Here is an 18,193-nt window from a genome sequence, read left to right on the forward strand (position 1 = left end):
AGGGGGGCGGGCACCACTGGGGGGGGGGGGGCCAGGGAGGGAGCCAGCCGGTCTTTCCCCCCGCGCTGCAATCTGGGGAGCGGAGCGGAGCCTGGGGGCCGTTCCCGGGGCTCTGCAGGGGCGCTGGGCTGCAATGGGGGGGTGCGGCGGTGGCAGAGCTGCGGGCAGGGACTGGGGGCTGTGCGGGGAGGGGGTGGGACCAACAGCGCGGGGAGGGGCCGGAGTAGCAGGGAGGCGGCCTGGGGGGGGGGCGCTCGCCCCCCGCTTTCCCACGGGCCCCAAGACTCAGAGCCCAGGGCGCAGTGGTCATGAAGCTCAGCCTGCGAGGGAGTCTCCTAGGTTCGGCAGTGGCAGGGCACTGCTGGGGGGAAGCTCACAGCTGCCGGGGTGTCTCCCGGGATGAGCAGTGCCAGGACACTGTTATAAGGAAGCTCACGGTGTATGGGGTGTCTCCTGGGCTGGGCACTGCTGGGGGGAAGCGCACAGCTGCCGGGGTGTCCCCTGGGCGGGGCAGTGACGGGGCACTGCTGGGGGGAAGCTCACAGCTCCCGGAATTATGGCGAGAGGACCCCCCTCCCCGCCCCCCACGAGTTAAACTACCCAGTGTGGGACGCCGGGGAGCCTGAACCTCAGCCTGGTGGGGGACCGACTGCTGCTCCCCTGCTCCTCCCTGGGATTCGACAGCCAGTCCCAGCCCGGTCTGTGTCCCCCACTAAGGGACCAGGGGACTCTTACGGCTGCGAGACGCCTGGCACGGGGCTGCTATATAAACCCAGACACGGGCGGGCCGGGCGCGAACTGCTGCAACAAGCGAGCAGAGGGGCCAGCCGGGAGGCGGCAGTCCAAGCTCCCCAGCTTTGTCTCGGGCTCGTCCCTCCGGGTCTCCTTCCCGTCTCGTTCCGTCCATCAGTTCTGCCCTGCGATGCCTCCCGACCTGACTGGCTATTACCGCTTCGTCTCCCAAGACAACATGGACGGTTACCTTCGGGCTCTAGGTAACCACACCTCTTCCCTGCCGCCCGCTTCCCCTCCCGTCTTCCTGCCCCTCCCGCTCGAAGATGTCACCCCCCAGGGCGGGTGGGATTGTTGGACCCGCTCCTGTCCCTCTATCTTTGACTTTAGCCATCAGAGGAGTTCGGTGCTGGAACAGTCCCCCAGGAAGGGGGGCAAAATGAGTTTTTAGAAAGAGCCGGACATGTTTAAGAGGGATTGTAGGAGGGGGGGTTTGTGATGGTGGAAAATAGGGTTCGAGCAGCCCTGGGGGTCCCTTCTGGCTTCTTATCTGAGCTTCCTGAAATCCAACCCTCCAGGGTTTCAGCCAATCGTTTTCAGGGATCAGGAAGAGATCCCCCCCCCCCCCGCACATGTGTTCTGGGGTTTGGGGCTTTTCTCCGTCTCCTTCCTCTGAAGCATCAGGGGCGGCCACAGCTCTCCCGTGGCACTGAGGGGGCCCTGACCACTCTCGCTCAGATGCTTGGCTGGCTGGTTCTTGCTCACATGCTCACGGTCCAACTGATCTGACTATGTGGGGCCAGGCAGGAACCAGTGACCTTGTGGAGGTGGGGTGGGATTCCTCCGCTGTGTGTGGGTGCGGATCACTTGCCAGGATCATCTGGGTCTCTCCCGTTGAATTATTTCCCTGCCGTTGCAGGGCCTCGAGCGCAGGTGTGCACCTCGGTCCTTCCTGTTCTCTGCCCGGGGCACTTAACAGGCTAAGCTCCTGGCAGCTGTAAAGTCTGGTCTCATTCTGGTTGTTCGTTTTAGTGTGCAGGCGCTGGGGGTGCTGGTGGCCCGCGATATACAGGAGATCAGACGAGATGATCAGGTGGGCCCTTCTACTCTGTACTGCAGCCCTGCAGGAGGGGTGAGGCGTCAGAGTGAGGCCGGTGGAGCCTGCATGGAGGAAGAAATGGGATGTGTTGATGGGGCAGCGCAGGGCATTGAGCATGTAGCAAGGGAACCGAGGCGCAATAGTGAAGGGCACTACTATGAGGAAGCTCACTGCTGGCAACACCCCATTACCTCTTCCCTCCGCCTCATCCCCCCCAGACATTAATGTGGCCCTGCGAAAACTGGTTTGCCTCTTGAAACCCGATAAGGAGATAATCCATGCTGGGGATCACATGACCATCCGCACGCTCACCTCACTGCGCAGCTACATCATGGACTTTGACCTGGGAATCGAGTTTGAAGAGGACCTGGGGCCGGTGGATGGACGCAAGTGCCAGGTGAGGGGGCTGAGAGGATAGACCGGCGACTTCAAGGGCAGCTTGACTGTGGACAGTGGCAAGAGGTTTGCCTAATAACCAGAACAATCCTGTTTCCGATGCATGAGCCAGAGTAGAATCCAGCTCAGAGCTGTGCTGGCTCTGCCTGGCTAGTAGCTTTCATAGTCAGGTCTAACGCTGAACACGTGTGATGAGCGGGAACTGACAGTTAAGGTTAAATGTACAACAGAGCCCAGAAGTCTGAAATGTCAGTACCCAGACACCTTCAAATCTGTCTCTCTGCAGCAATGCCCTGAAAAAAATCAGGCATTCAGATGACTTATCCACCAGAACAAACAGATTCATCACATCTCATGAAATGGCTGACTTTATAAGATGCTGAGGTTACTCCGCATGCACGAAAAACAGGCCCAAGGGTCTAAAGTTAGGCACATTTAAAAAAAAACAAACTTCAAAACAGGATCTGCAATGGGAACCGTGTCTCAGAGAGAGGGGCAGAGAGACTCCAGGAGGGGAGTAGTGGCTCTGTGGAAAGGTGATCGTATAGTACAAAGAAGCAGACAAGGCCTTTCCCCATGCCTGTCTCTCCCCCAACCCCTTTCAGACAACCGTCTCCTGGGAAGGAGATCAGCTGGTGTGTGAGCAGCAAGGAGAGAAGAGGAACCGGGGCTGGAGGCACTGGCTGGAGGGAGACCATCTGCATCTGGTGAGAAGGAGCTCTGAGCAGGGTGCTGCGCCAACACAGCAGAGAGGGGAGTCTCTAGGCGACTGTGCAGCCAGAGGCTCAGCACGGGATGATCATTCCTCCCCCCTCCCCCTTGGATCCCAAGCTAGGCCCCATAGTTATGCATGGTTCCTCGGGGGCAACGGCCACTTCACACAAACATCCTCCTGTAGGGTTCAAAAGTTGACTTGGCTGAGCTCAGTGTTAATCAGCCAATGTCCCGTCCCTGCCCTGAAATTCGACCGTAGCTCCTGGGGCTTTGTGAGAGGAAAAGATGAGCTGAATCGGACGTGAGGGTTCCTGTGTGTGACACTAAAACCTCAACAAAACTGAGGCACAAGGGAAAACTGGAAATGCAGGATGCTGTGGGTAAGGGTTCTGGGGCACTGACAGACCGGTGTGCGGGTGGCAGGACTGCAAGAGCAGGGCGGTTGTGGGTCAGATTGGAGGGGCATTGGCAGAGCTGTGTGCGGGGGGAGCCAGGACTAGACAGCATGGGGACTGTGGGGTGCAGCTGAGAAGCCCTGGCAGATCTCCCCCAAGTCTCTTCTTTTATCTCCCTCCCTCCTTTCTTCTTCCCAGCGCATGACCGCAGAAGATGAGGTTTGTGTACAGATCTTTCGGAAGGTGAAGTAACCACAGCACCTGCCCGGTACTGAGCGCTAACCCATGTGGACAGAACTAGTTTCACTGCAGAGTCAAGACCAAAGCCATCAAAGCTCCCTGACTCCCCCCCACCCACACACACACCCCCCTCCTCCTCACACACTCTCTCTTTGGAATAAAAAAAGACAAGTGGCCAAAACCTCTGTCGCATTGTGTTTCCTTGTTACCATCTGCATCCATCTTCCACCTCTCAGTGACATCCCGCTGGCCTCCCCCAGCCCACTCTCTCACTCCCTGGGTGGGGACGGGGAGACCTGCACGGTTGTTTCGGTGCCTCCTAGAGCTTGGAGCCCCGTGCTGGCACGTGGGAGACTGATCTTGTTCCCCTTTCTGGTCCCTCACTCCTCAGCGCTGGGAGAGAAGCCGAGGCCTGGCTCCCCGGGGGTTAGTGCTCCTTGGCGGTGTGCTGTGTGGACAAGCTGAGACCCACTGCCAAGAGAACTCCCTGGCAGAGGGAGCCCCAGATCTGTCTGCAAAGAGGGGAGTTAAAAGAGAGGGGGAATTTCTGATGGCTGGGGCAGTCGGTGGGGTGAGGGGGTCCCAACCAGCCTGGGAAGGGGGAGGGAGGGAGGTTGTGGGGGTGGAGCAGCCAGGGAGGTTTGTCTGTGGGGTGGGAGGGAAATGTGGCTTCCTGTTTCAGTGTGATCTTTTCAGAATAAGAGCTCTGCCAACCCAGCCAGAGGGGAGGGGTGGAGAAAGGCGGAGTGGTGGAGTCACTGCTCGGCTGAACTCCGGATGGAAGCAGGAAACGTGGGCCTGAATGGATGTGGGAAGTGAATCTCTCACCCCCAGAGGCAGCGCTATGCAAGCAACTGGTGCAGAGAGAGGTCTAGGGCTTGTGTTGCCTGAGTGATTCTTCTGCTACCTTCACCCTATGGGGCCTCTCTGGGATCTCTTCAGGCTGGAGGGGGGGAATAGGGCAGGGGCCAGACCCCTCAGGTCATGATCAGAAGTAAGCAGGGATTCCATGGTCAGCACATCTCTCCCCATTCACCAAAAGTAGAATAATCCTTCCCTGCAAATCTGGATCCCCAAACATTCTCAGGACTCCTGCTGACCTCTAGTGACCACTGCTGGTATCCAGCACCTCCCTCCTCCCTTTAACTTGTCCGTCTGAACTGGACTGGAACCAAAGACCCTCTGGGAAGCAACATTACCAGCCCAAGCAGTCAAAAATCATGAGTCAGTCCCCACCAAAATCACAAGAGTGGCTTAAAAGTCATGGTTTTTAAAAAAATAATAAACATCCTTTTCTCTGTCTTTGCTTTTTGGATTTTATCGCTTTAGGGGGTCACATTTTCAAGCCTTTCTCTGCAACACTGAGGCCTAGAAATTAGAAATTTACTTATTTAAAACAAAAGATGAGAGTCTCACTTAGTCACATGACTCCAGGAGCTGGGGCTTTAAAACAAATGCCAAATTCATGGGATTCATGACAACATTCCAAAAGTTGGCAACCCTGAAAAGGACTCTTCTTCCCATTGAAGGAGGAAAACTGGAACTGGTTCCCATGCCCCCTGCAATGAACTCTTCTCCTCCCTCTCTCCATTTGCTTGTCCTTGGCTGTCCCCTCACTCCCTGCTCACAACCTCTCCTTGCAATCCGAGGGTGAGGAGTACAGGTGAGGAAGGGAACATTTCCTGTAGTGGAAAGATGCATTTGACAGCAGTGCCCCAGAGGAAGGGGCTCCCCAATAAACACTGTGGTGGGAGCCCTGCAAGCCTCTGAGAAATTAAGCTCCTGGAGAATTTTCAGGTTACTTGTGTCCTCCACAAAGTTCCAAGTGCATAACTGGAAAGTGCATTTTTCCCTCCAACAGCTGAACTCAAAACCAGCATTCCCCAGACAGGCGCTTTGCAGGGAAACGTCAGCCTATGAGGAGAATCTCAATGCTAAGCACACATAGAATAGAGGGGGTTAGGAGCTGTAACCCTAACTGTAAAGACAGCTACGCGCATGGAAGCGATATGGCAAGACAGCCACATGGGATTTGATGCTCACATCCACAGCACGCTGAGGCCACAAAAGAGAGGTGTCTGGCCGGCAGGTGAAACATTTCTGCCTTCTTTAGGCGCATGTAAAACCCAATCCTGACTTGTAGCACACACACGTCCCCTCCTATCCCCCACCCTCATCATTCTAGGCTTTGGCTCCTTCCACACACCCAACTGGCAGCAGATTCCCACACAGATGCATTTCATGAGGTGACATTCCTTTGCAGGAGTGTCCTGATGTTATGAGCTTCTTTCACACAGTGTCCTGTGGGCACCGTTCCCGTGTGTATTATCACTCTCCTGCCTGGCGGTGCCTGGGGGGGGGAAGGTTCCTTGTCAGCGGTGTCTGGTGGCGGCAAACTTCCCTGCAAATAGTGCCTTATACCTGCAAACTTTGCTACTCTGGAGCGTCAGGCTTTCCTGCAAATAATGCCCTGTGACCCTAACCTGTGCCCCAGTGGTGCCCCGTGGCTGTGAGCTTCCTTCCTACTGGTGCCCTGGGGCTGTAAGTTTCCCTTCTAACTGTGTCCGGTGGCTGACAGCTTCTGTACAGCTTGAGCCCACTGGTTGCGAGCTTCATTCCTGGTGGTATCCTATGCCTGCCAGCGTCCCTCCATGGCCTTGATTGGGGCTGCCCGATGGCTGTGCCATCATGCACAGTGAAGCACTCACAAGTCAGGAAATGCTGGCGTTAAGATCGCCCATTTAACCTTAACTCTGATCCCATGTGTGTGCACACTATGATGAGAGCGTCTTTAATTACATGATCACATGTTCTTTTTCAGACAATAGAATAATATTTAATTGTATGATGTACAATTTCTCTACAGCTTTAGCTACACGTGTATACATATCTTGAAATGCTTCCTTCACCCTTGGATGCTTACATTATTTCATTGTTAAAACAACGAGAGTCCTGTAGCACTTTAAAGACTAACACATTTAATTTCTGCAGACATAAGCTTTCGTGGGCTGCAACCCACTTTGTCAGATGTAAGGAACAGAAATCAGATAGGAGGTATAGATATACATATCCAAGGGTAAGGAACAACAATGGGGAAGGTAGGTATAAGCAAAGTCCATTCAGTTAGAGTAGTTGAGGCCTATTCACAGCCATTGATTAGGAGGTGAGAATGTGTGAACAGTGACAATTACTTCTTGTACTGAGAGAACCATTCCAAGTCCTTATTCAGACCTAGTTTGATTGTGTCAAGTTTGCAGATGAGTTCCAGCTCTGCAGTTTCTCGTGGAAGTCTGTTTTTGAAGTTTTTTTGTTGAAGTATGGCAACTTTCAAGTCAGCTACAGAGTGACCTGGGAGATTGAAGTGCTCTCTGACTGGTTTATAGATGTTACCATTTTTTATGTCTGATTTGTGTCCATTTATTCTTTTGCGTAGTGACAGTCCGGTTTGGCCAATGTACATGGCAGAGGGGCATTGCTGGCACATGATGGCATACGTTACATTAGCAGATGTGCAGGTGAATGATCTCCTGATGGTGTGGCTGATGTGGTTAGGACCTGTGATGGTGTCACTAGAGTCGATGTGTGGGCAGAGTTGACAACGGGGTTTGTTGCAGGGATACGATCTTGGGTTAGTGTTCTTGTTGTATGGTGTACGGTTGCTGCTGAGTATTTGCTTCAGGTTGGGGGGCTGTCTGTAAGCCAGGATGGTTCTGCCTCCCACAGCTTGAGCGAGTGAGGGATCATCTGCTAGGATAGGTTGTAGATCCTTAATGATGTGTTGGAGAGATTTTAGCTGGGGGCTGTAGGTGGTGGCCAGTGGTGTTCTGTTGTTTTCTTTGTTGGGTCGGTCCTGTAGTAGGTGACTTCTGGGTACCCGTCTGGCTCTGTCAATTTGTTTCTTCACCTCTCTATTCATAATTCAGGTCTTGTACATCCTGTTTCCCTGAAAGACTTTATAGTGGACTGCAGAACAAACAATGAGGTCTGACTAATTAGAGAGAAAGGTATTTGTATTCAGAGACAGTATTTTAAACTCTCTGAGTTTTGTTTGTTATTATTAACACCTATTTAACTCAAATGATTAAGAAACATCTGAAAGAAAATTTCTTCTTGTTAAAGATTTAATACTTCTGCATCTTCATCAGGGAAGCTGCTGATCCACTCCTCTGAGGAGTTCTTCAGCAAAGCAGTAAGGATTCTGCTTTGATCTGGCATTCTTGATATTTCTAAGGGAAAAAGAAACAGTTTTTTAATATGTTTAAGAATAAAATTTCAAGTCTTCTTCCCACATCAAAAAAATAAATAATAAAGAAACAAATAAAAAGGAGGGCAGGGACACAAATCCTATTTCTTTTTCCTTTTTAGCACATCTTTATAAACAACACCACCCCCAAAAAAATTTGCACTTGAATACAGGGAAATTCCCTGTTAAGTGTCTCTAGAGCAACCTTAGCTCTGTCCCAATGTCATGGCTGTGCCTTTTTTATAAAAGCTGTGAGGGGTATCCAGGTACCACAGGTGTTCTGTTCACATACACACACACACCCTTTGACAGGTTCCCCCAGAGTACAACCTGGGACTGGGGCACCGCTGTGCCCCCTGAGCCTTCCAGCCTGGGCTGTCCCCCACAGTGCTTCGCTAGTGACAAGCAGCAAACCCCTCCAGATGCTGTTATCCCTCATCCCAACAGTATGTGGAGGCCACACCAAGCTAGGTTCGTTGTATGGATGGTCCCAGAGCCACTCACGAATCTCACAGAGAAAGGCACCAGCCAGGTCACTCCAGCTCTCTGCCTTGCACCCTGAAGTTGCACCATTCTGCCCTGGTCAGAAACCTGACCAGGATAATTTTATTACCCAGTCTGCCCCTCCCTCAATGTGGGAAGGACATACACAGGCCTTTGTTAACTGAGCTGAGATTTTCCAAACACTTCAGCGGAAACACACTGTTTAAATTAAAATATAAAACAGGTTTATTAACTACAGACAGGTGGATTTTTAAGTGGTAGGCATAAGAGATCAGATATAGGAACCAAAGAAAATAAAGATAAGCACACAATCTAAATCTTAAACCTTGTAACACGAGACAGTAACTAGTTTAAGCAATTTTTCTCACCCCACTGGATGTTACAGCTCTTCCATACACAACCTTCTCCCTGAAGCTTGGAGACCTGTCTCCCATTGAAGTCTCTGTCACTCAGCACTCTCATTGCTTCCAGCGTAGATGGGGGAGAAGAAAGGCCCAGGCATGCAACCTCTGTCCCTTCTTTTATACACATCCATGTACTTGGAAGACACTAATCCGGACATGTCCAGGTGGGTTCTGCTGAGTCACAAGGTTGCTCAATCTCCCCCTCCTCCTCTCCCAACCTTGGTGTCACCTCATGCCACTGAGTTGTAGAGTTAAGCAATCTCCGTTGTATCGTCTTGTGCAACTGTCATTGTATTGTAAATCCTTTGTTCACAACTCCTTTGCTGGTTGATGGTTGCTGAGCCCCTCCTGAGCATGGCCTCCTCTGCTGTTATTAGCAAGCTTATAACATATTTCAATAATAGCAAACTCTCATAATTTGATACACAATAATAATACACGTTTTGAGAACACAACGAGTTTTAGCAGATTATGACCTTTCATTAGATATCTTATATGGCATGTTCAGCATGAACTATTACAACCCTACAGGAATGATGAATATGGGGTTTACAGGGTGCTGCTTCGGGGTACAATGTGTCACAGACCCCCCAAATGTGTACAACTCTGTTGGATTTTGATGCTTTTTTAAAAAATGTTCATGGCCACTGTTCCGGCAAAGAGACAGCAGAGGGCAGCACAATATGGGCTCATGAAATCCATTAAGGATGCCAATCACTTTGTAACCTAACTGTCTCTCTTCCCTCCCTTTCCCCTCAGTCTCCCCCCACATCGGTGAATTATATCTGGCAGGGTTAAGAGTTTCCATCTGGTTACAACTCGCAAGCCCTTGTTAGAGCGGTTGGAGCGAGAAAGAGAGACACAGACACATCAGACAAGACTAAGAACATGTGAGTGCTGCCAAGCTGGGGACGGAGGTGGTGGCTTCTTTATGGGGGAGAGGACTGGAGGGTCAGTTTCCTTGGGGAAGGATGAGAGGTGGAGGGGTCGCACTCCTACCCCCTTAATCCTCCTGTTAGAAGTGGCCCAGTGTGTGAATCCTCCCAGCTGATCTCCTTCCAGGGAAGGGGAATGAGTGTGTATTGGAGGAGCGTAATGGCCCCATGCCCCGAGTTATCCCCAGATTGGGAACAGGATGGGAGGGGGCAACTAACCCACCCAAATTTTCATACCAAAGCCTGTGGAGAGGGAGAGGTTAATAACTAGCCCTTGCACAGATCCCTTCCCTCAATGTGGGGTCGCAGGAGAGGGACCCAGGCATATGACTGTGGGGGAATGGCTGGGGATCAATCCCCATCAAGCTGAGGTCATGAGGTCACCTTTGGACCCTGAACTGCTGAGCTGGACAAGCTCCCAGGTTGACAACAAACAAAACCTGAACCAGAGTTGACCCAAAGCCAGGAGGAGGGTCAACCTCAGAGCCGATAAGGCTGGATCTCTTGCTGTTCCTCCCTCTGGTTCTGAGAGCCCCAGATCCATGGCTGCTGTGTAACAAATAGCTGGGCCCTGGAGTTCTCCCTTGAAATGGCTTCCTGGTCTGAGGGAGCCATATCCTCGGCTGTTACCCAGTGCCCAGCTGGTACCTGATTAGATCTTGGGTCTCTTCAATGTTTCTTATGTCTCCCTTGGCTCTGAGTGACCCAGGTGATATATAACACCTGGTCAGCACCCAGCGTATCCATGGGTCCATTGGACAGTGCATGAGCCTCCCAGGAAGTCTCCTCTGGTTGCAGGTGACCCAGATGTATGGCTGGTCCATAACTCACCCCCCATGTACATTGTGTTCACAGGTTCCCCCTGCTCCTCCTGTGGGGGTCTCTCCTCTTTGGAATGGTTGGTTCCAGCCCAACCCCCAAGAAACTTTTTGGGGAGATCACATCCCCCAATTACCCCAAGCCGTACCCCAACAACAACATCAGCATCTGGGACATTAGAGTCCCAAAGGGCTTTGTGGTGAAGCTGAGCTTCTGGCACTTTGATCTGGAGCCATCTGAGTCCTGCCTCTATGACTACGTCAAGGTGCGTGCAGCAGAGAGCTGGGGTGCAGTGGGGATGGGGAGGGGAAGCTGGTGACCTCAGGGCACAATCAGTTTTCAACAGCAACCAGGCTCTCCTTGCTATCCAACAGGCACAGAGGAGCGGGAGGGAGCTGCAGCAGTGATACACAGAGCAGGCTGAACTTCACAAATTCTCATGACTTTCCCCTCATCCTTTCTCCTTGACAGATCACAGCAGATAAGAAAGACCTGGGCCGGTACTGTGGCCAGCTAGGCTCAGCCAAGGGCAACCACCCAGGAGTCAGGGAGTTTATGTCCAAAGGGAACCGGATGAGGCTGATGTTCCACTCTGACTTCTCCAATGAAGAGAACGGCACTTTTATCCCCTACAAGGGCTTCTTGGCCTATTACCAAGCCGTGGGTGCGTATGAGAGCTCCACACCATGCAGGAGAATGAAGAGGAGCCTGGGGCCCCAGGCCCGACAGGCAGAGGCTGGGGACAGTACGCAGACCCGCAGCACTGCCAATGCCGAGCTTTCAGTCAGGTTTAACTCTTTCTTTCCCTGTCCTCCTAGATCTGGACGAGTGCGCCCAGGGCAATGACGTTGAGGAAGATGAGGGGCTTCTGTGCCAGCACCTCTGCCACAACTACGTGGGTGGCTATTTCTGCTCCTGCCGCCCCGGTTACCAGCTGCAGAGTGACCAGCGCTCCTGCCGAGGTGAGTGAAAGGGGAAGAGACTGGCGCAGAGACAGTAGGGTCCAAGTGGGGGAGGTGCCCAGAGGGGAAGGGGAGGGAGGAATGACCTAGGAAGCAACTGGTGGGAAGAGAAGCTGCCCCCTTTGTACCCACTGTAACCCCTGCTCTCGTCTTTCCCCAGTGGAATGCAGCAGTGAGCTGTTCACAGAGACCTCCGGGTACTTGTCAAGCCCAGAATACCCCCTGCCTTACCCTGCGGAGCTGCGGTGCAACTACAGCATCCGCCTGGACAGGGGGCTGGCCATCACCCTCAAGTTCCTGGAGCCCTTCGATATCGATGATCACCAGCAGGTCCACTGTCCCTACGACCAGCTCAAGGTACTGGAAATCAGCCCAAACCTGCGTCCCACCCTACGGTCAGGGTGCTCCTCCCAGGGCAGATCTCTCAGGCCAGCACTGCTGGCAGCAGGGATCAGAGATTAGAAAAGGAGGGATGCCCCAGGGTTCAGAGCAGAGTTGTTTTCCCCAGACAATCCCCTGGGGTGCCTAGTTCCCAGCATCCTGAGCAATGGGGCTCCGGGCCCTTCCTAGACCTCTCAGTGCTGGATGTGGATCCTGGATTCTAACCAGAAAATGTGCTCCTGTGCTCAGTTTCACCTCCTCTTCCCTGATAGTCCCTTCTCCACTTCCCTTGATTCAGGATTAGATGGCCCCATGGGTCTGACCCCACGCTGGGAAAAGCAGGGACACTGGGTTGGACAGGCCCGTTAGTCTTATCTGACAGTGGGACTCCCACATAGATGGGTCACAGGCCCATTGGTGTTATTCCTCATCGGGAGCACACACTGGGGCAAACGGGCCCCTTGGTCTGGCCTGATGCAGGAGAGGAGGGGGGTGGGGGTCCTGGTGTGGAGAGGCCTGTTGGTGTGATTCTGGCTCAGGCGAATCATCTCTTCCTCTGCAGATCCAGGCACACGGGAGAGAGATCGGCGAGTTCTGTGGCAAGGTGTCACCGGGCAGCCTCGAAACCAGCAGCAACGCGGTGGACGTGCTGTTCTTCACAGATGAATCAGGATTCAGCCACGGGTGGAAGATCCACTACAGCTCAGAGAGTAAGGGGCTCCCTTCCCAGAGCCTGCTCCAGGCCTGAGATGCTGTTTGCTGACACCATGCTTGTTCCCCCACAGGAATCCGGTGCCCACAGCCTGTACCGCGGGACAAGTTCACCCTCATCAAAAACCTGCAGCCCGTGTACCGATTTCGCGACTACTTCATCGTCAGCTGTAAGACTGGCTATGAGCTGATGGAGGTGAGGCCCCCCCCTTCTCCACTCCCTCCTTTTCTCTTCTCCACCCCTCCTTTCTTCTCTTTTGGTGACCTCTCCCCATCTCCAGGCTCTTCCAGGCTCTTCTCCCCGCTGGCCTCCTCTTTTCCTCCTTCCAAAGCCCTCCCCACGCCTCGCTCCCTTCCTTCTCAGAAGAACGGGCTGTGTCAGGAGATTAAGAAACCACATTGTCACAGGTCTCCAGAATGTTTGGGAAGCAGGAATCACTCCCTGGAGGGGCCAGAGGGGCCCCCACACGGTGCTCAGGGATCTGATGAAGGGCAGAAGTTTTTCACTAGGAGGGTGGTGAAGCACTGGAATGGGTTACCTAGGGAGGTGGTGGAATCTCCATCTTTAGAGGTTTTTAAGCTGAGGCTTGACAAAGCCCTGGCTGGGATGATATAGCTGAGGTTAGTCCTGCTTTGAGCAGGGGGTTGGACTAGATGACCTCCTGAGGTCCCTTCCAACTCTATGATTCCATGATTCTATGATTCTGATTCTATCCCCAGGAATGGGTGTCTCTGAGGTAGAATCGGAGCTCACCCTTTTGGTGACTGCAGGTTCTTCTGGCTGGGACAAAGAGGCTGCGGCATGAACCTGCTGAAATAGGGGAACTGAGGCCAGTGTATGATGGGGTAGGAGGCTGGGTAAGAGGTCAAGCGCACTGAAGCGGACATCAGGAGGAGAGTTGGGTGGCAGTGACAAGTCAGGTGGGAGGCTCTGTCCCCTTGACTTGGGGTTGAGGGCAGAGACCTGAGGCTACACATGGTCCTCAGCTCTTCTCTTCTTTTTCCTGCAGGGTGACAAGAAGTTAGCATCCTTCACCTCTGTCTGCGAGGATGATGGGACATGGCACCGACCCATGCCCCGGTGTGAAAGTGAGTCAACCACCCCACCCCCACATGGATTGCCCCCCCACACACACACCAGTTCCTGACCCCAGGGAGTGAGTGGGGAGTTCATCCTCCATGACCCGTGTAGTCCTTGGCCTTTCTACTACCACAAGCTGACTCATAAATGCCAGCTCTGACAGTATCTTAGTCATTGTGGAAAATGTCCTACCCAAACCTAGACTAAGTCCTCCCCTCCTCTCCCCAAAACCATTGCCCTCAGGGTGTCAAATGGCCACCAGGCTTTCCACTGGGGCTGGGCAACATTTTTTAAATAAAAACTTGTTTAGTACAAAAAATAGCCTTTTTTTCCCTAGAAAACTACTGCAAAAAAAACCTCCCAAAAACTATTGACATTCTCCTTTTTTTGGCTTTTGTTTTCTGCAAAATTTTGGGACTCGTATCAGAGTTATTATTGAATTATTGAACCTTTTTGGTAAAAGTGTTGATAAAGCGTCATTGCATTAACAAGATACGTCAGCTTTGAAAAGCTTTGAATTTTTGTGTGCCTTTTTCTCCATTTTCCAAGCAGCTCCAGTCTCTGCCAAGTAGGGACTGGACTTGCGTCTCCTTCAGCTGGCTCCCAGACAGGCCCCATCCCTCCCTCAGGAACACCATGGGCTCCGAGTCCAGCATGGGCCTCCGAACCTCACTGCTACAGGGAGCAAGGGGGCTGCACTTGATTCCTCTCTTTGTTCTCTTTTGTAGTTGTGAACTGTGGTGACCCCAAAAATCTGACCAATGGGGCCTTCAGTTATGCCATTGAAGACAGGAACAACGAATACCAATCAGTGATCACCTACCAATGCAGGGAGCCTTATTACCGCATAGTCACCCGCGGAGAGGGCGGTGAGTTCTTTTGAGTCTGACCCAGGAGCTGGGAAAGCCCCTGTTACAAGGGCGGTAACATGCCTATTTAAGGTTCCAGGAGCTTGGGGGTACATGAGGACCTGGGGAATGGCAGAGGCAGACACAGGAGAAAGGAAGCAGTCCCCTGGACTTAGTGCATGGGGAAAACCCAGGCTACTATCTCTTTAAGGGCCTGGGACCAGGAGTCCCCTAGTGTAGGATGGGACAGGACTCCCTTCTCTCCCAGCTGATCAGGATGAGCCCTGGGAAGGAGAGCAGCATATATGCTGCCTCTTCTCACCTAACGGGGGGCTGCTGAGCTTCCTTCCTGCAGGGCTGGAAGAACAGAATTGAACAAGGACCAGCTGGGAGAAGCTGGTTTAAGGCCACAGCTGGCCTGAATTAGCAGAGTCCTGGGAGGCAGGCCGTGGAACTCTTTAAAGCAAGGAGAGTAAGCCTGCCTGAATTCTCACACAGGCCCAAGGGGAGGCTGTGGCCCTCCTCTGCTTTTTAAGAGCGGGGGCCTGTCTGAGTTAGCAGACAGGCTCCTAGAAGGAGGGCGGGGTTGAGGGGCTAAAGAGTTCCTCACTCTGTTCAAAAGTGACTAGATAAGCCCCACAAAGAGGGAGTCTTGGTCTAAGTACTGTGATCTGGGAGTAAATCGCTGCAAGACCCAAGAGGGAGAGGGGAGGGCAGTGGGCCTGCAGGGCCACATGGACCTGTGCTTGTGAGCGGTCCCTGCTACACCCCCTCAGATCTCACCTCCGCTCAACCCCTATCCTAGGTCCCTGTGCCCTGGAATGGGGATCTGGACCCCTTTTGGGGATGACTCCCAGGCTTACAGTGCAGGGGGAAGGATCGTGAGCTCCTTTGCCTTGGTTCAGTGCCAACCTATTCTTCACACACACACCCCAAACCCTCTCCATAGGCTTGAACCCCTCAGACACTTGCAGAAGACCCTGGCATTTCCCTCACCCCCTCTTTAGTCAAGACTGCTCCAAGCCAGGTGCATCTAGCTCTTTGAGTTTCTCCCAGAACACCGCGTCATGATACGTGGAATCAAGGAATCTCAGGCCTTCGTACACAGGAGAAATGTATTAGATGAACCAGCTGTACGCTACAGATACAAATAAACCAGCTCAAGTTCCAGCTTCAGCTGGCTTTGTGTACTTGGGATCACACCCTGAGGTCTATTCAGCACTCAGGTCATCTAATGACTGAATATTATAGCTTCAAATTAGCATCTCATTAGACCCTCCAGCAGCCTCGGGGTGTATCTGTGGCTCTTCTCTGAGCTCCCTCAAAATGTCACACTTTCTGGAAGTGAGGGGCCCGGAGCTGAGCACAGTATTCCTGCAGGAGGCTTTCCAGATGGTGCAGAGAGGGACTGCCCCCTCCCTATCTGGTATGTGATGCCTGGGGGGCCCTCAGTGAGCAGAGCATGCCAGGTGGGGTTGCACCAGTGCTCTAGAAAGAGGGGCCATCACCCCATTCCTCTGTGCCTGATGATCTCTCCCTGCAGTCTGGGTTTCACTACCTTCTTGCCTTTTTCCTCAGTAAACTACATGTGCTCTGCTAAGGGCTCCTGGGCGGACCAAAGTGGCCATGAGGACATCCCAGTGTGTATGCCAGGTACGTAGGGAGCCTCTCACTGTGCTCAGCTCTCAGCAACGTGCCGTCAGAGTCAGCACTAACCGAGGGAGACAAGCGGGGCGAGGGGGAGAGATGAAGACGGGGCGCCGGCAGTAATGTGGGACTGTCTGAGCGGCAGGTGGCAGGGCAGGAGACGAGAAATCCAGATGGAAAGGCAAGCGTGAGAGAAGTGGACGCAGGGAACTGAAGGGTATGGGGCGGAGAGAGACAGAGCAGGAGAAGAGAGCACGTTACAGCCTCTTTGGTTCCTCTCCCTCTCCAGTTTGTGGGAAGCCAAACAAGCCCATCATTGGAACCCAGCGGATCATCGGTGGCAACATTGCGCCACCAGGCAGCTTCCCTTGGCAGGCGAAGACGTCCATCAATGGGCTCGGGGGTGGGGCACTGCTGGGTGACCGCTGGATCCTGACAGCCGCGCACACCGTCTACCCTAAGATGTACGACTCAGAAAAAGCTGGGAGGAAGAACCTTACCCAGGTGGCTGAGGAAGCTGAGGTGTTCCTTGGCCACACAATGGTGAAAGAGATCCATGAGCTAGGGAACCACCCCATCCTCAGGGTAATTGTGCATCCCGATTACAAACCTGATGACGAGAACAACTTCGATGGGGACATTGCGCTGCTTGAACTGCGGGATCCAGTGCCACTGGGCCCCGACCTGCTGCCTATCTGCCTCCCAGATGCTAGTAACAGCTCTTTCTACAAGAGCCAATACAGGGGCTACGTGAGCGGCTTTGGGCTGGAGAAGAACTTTTATGCAGACCGGCTGAAGTATGTAGCGCTGCCAGTGGGTGACCAGGGATCCTGCAAGAAATGGCTGGAGGGAAAGAAGGTCAATGAGAAGCCCATGGTGTTCTCTGGGAACATGTTCTGTGCTGGCTCCCCCCATGAGGCGAAAGACACCTGCAGCGGGGACAGCGGAAGTGCCTTCACTGTGCAGGATCCAGAGACCGAGACCTGGATAGTCACAGGGATTGTCTCCTGGGGCATCGGCTGTAAGAACAGCTATGGCTTCTACACCAAGGTCATCAACTACGTTGACTGGATCAAAGGGATAACAGGGCTGGAGAGGCTCTGAAGGCCGCTATCCTGTTGGCTGAAGGCTCAGTGATGTCATCCAAACACCAACACATCATCAGCTGAAGCATTGTGATGTCATAAAGCCTTCTCAAAACTTCCATAGCAGAGGCTGAATTCTTGGTGACATCATCAAAGCTTCCCAATTCCTCTATGCCAGTGACTGAAGCTTTGTTGGTGTTCTAAGGCTTCCAAATGCACATTCACTATTGGCTGAAGACTTGACAATGTCAAGAAGTCTTGTGAAATCCAACATGCTATTGGCTGAAGTCTTGGTGATGTCATAAAGACTTCTGAAATCCTTCATATTATTGTTTGAGATGCTTGCAAGGCGGCAGAGCTTCCTGGAGGGTGCCGAGTGCAGATTGTACACATGCCTTGGGACCAATGAGGTTCTGTCAATATTAAAATCACTGCTACAGGAACCAGCTGTTTTTGTTTCACTGTCTTCCCCTCCAACCTCTATTTTTTAATAACTAAAAAGCACCTTCCCCACAGCAGGTTCTCAAAGCAATTTGCCGGCTGTGCCTATACAGATTGCTTCATCCAACATTGAAATGCAGCCACCTCTGGAGTCGTGTACAGCGGGTATTGAACAGCCACACTGAACATCATTTAGGACAGTTTAGAAGGAATTCGGTGACCAATCCAAAAAAGTAGGGGATATTAAGCAAGCATAAAGGAATTACCTGAACGATGGCATGTCCAGGATCCAAGGGTTAACAGCCCAGCTCATGGAGGAAAGAGACAAGGGATCTGTAGAGACCACAAGGGGCCAGGACTTTGATTTTACATACCAGATGAAATGTGCAGCATGGCACCCTCCTCCCATCATGCTGAGGAATTGGGGTATTAGTACTGACTCAGATGGGGAGAGCACCCCTGTTGCATTGTGGGTATTTGCTGGAGGTCTCCCTTCTAAATCCAGCCTACACCTGCTTATACTGAAAAATCTGATGGCCTGGCTCACCCATATGTG

General features: G+C 52.7%; 2 protein-coding genes across 2 annotated transcripts; both read left to right on the forward strand.

Annotated features, from left to right (window-relative positions):
* Nucleotides 1-772: 772 nt before the first annotated feature.
* On the forward strand, nucleotides 773-3,990 carry RBP5 (retinol binding protein 5). The gene is made up of 4 exons (XM_067546339.1): nucleotides 773-995; nucleotides 2,050-2,228; nucleotides 2,833-2,934; nucleotides 3,535-3,990. The coding sequence occupies exons 1-4, from the start codon at nucleotides 923-925 to the stop codon at nucleotides 3,586-3,588; spliced, it is 408 nt and encodes a 135-aa protein (XP_067402440.1). The 5' UTR covers nucleotides 773-922; the 3' UTR covers nucleotides 3,589-3,990.
* A 5,502-nt stretch (nucleotides 3,991-9,492) lies between these two features.
* On the forward strand, nucleotides 9,493-18,153 carry C1R (complement C1r). Its single transcript, XM_067545886.1, has 11 exons — nucleotides 9,493-9,617; nucleotides 10,518-10,746; nucleotides 10,953-11,145; nucleotides 11,300-11,443; nucleotides 11,604-11,800; nucleotides 12,387-12,534; nucleotides 12,610-12,731; nucleotides 13,546-13,624; nucleotides 14,345-14,485; nucleotides 16,043-16,117; nucleotides 16,401-18,153. Coding segments are annotated over exons 1-11 (2,145 nt in total). The 5' UTR covers nucleotides 9,493-9,615; the 3' UTR covers nucleotides 17,216-18,153.
* Nucleotides 18,154-18,193: the final 40 nt, after the last annotated feature.

This window comes from Emydura macquarii, unplaced genomic scaffold, assembly GCF_026122565.2.
Source record: "Emydura macquarii macquarii isolate MOO-44397 ecotype Brisbane River unplaced genomic scaffold, CSIRO-AGI_Emac_v2 contig_1119, whole genome shotgun sequence".
NCBI lineage: Eukaryota > Metazoa > Chordata > Testudines > Chelidae > Emydura > Emydura macquarii.

Coding starts and splice junctions, on each gene's coding strand:
- RBP5 (XM_067546339.1), top strand. CDS start 923: ATGCCTCCCGACCTGACTGGCTATTACCGCTTCGTCTCCCAAGACAAC. Junction 996..2,049: donor CGGTTACCTTCGGGCTCTAG/GTAACCACACCT, acceptor CATCCCCCCCAG/ACATTAATGTGGCCCTGCGA. Junction 2,935..3,534: donor AGGGAGACCATCTGCATCTG/GTGAGAAGGAGC, acceptor TCTTCTTCCCAG/CGCATGACCGCAGAAGATGA.
- C1R (XM_067545886.1), top strand. Junction 11,146..11,299: donor GGCCTATTACCAAGCCGTGG/GTGCGTATGAGA, acceptor CTGTCCTCCTAG/ATCTGGACGAGTGCGCCCAG. Junction 11,444..11,603: donor TGACCAGCGCTCCTGCCGAG/GTGAGTGAAAGG, acceptor GTCTTTCCCCAG/TGGAATGCAGCAGTGAGCTG.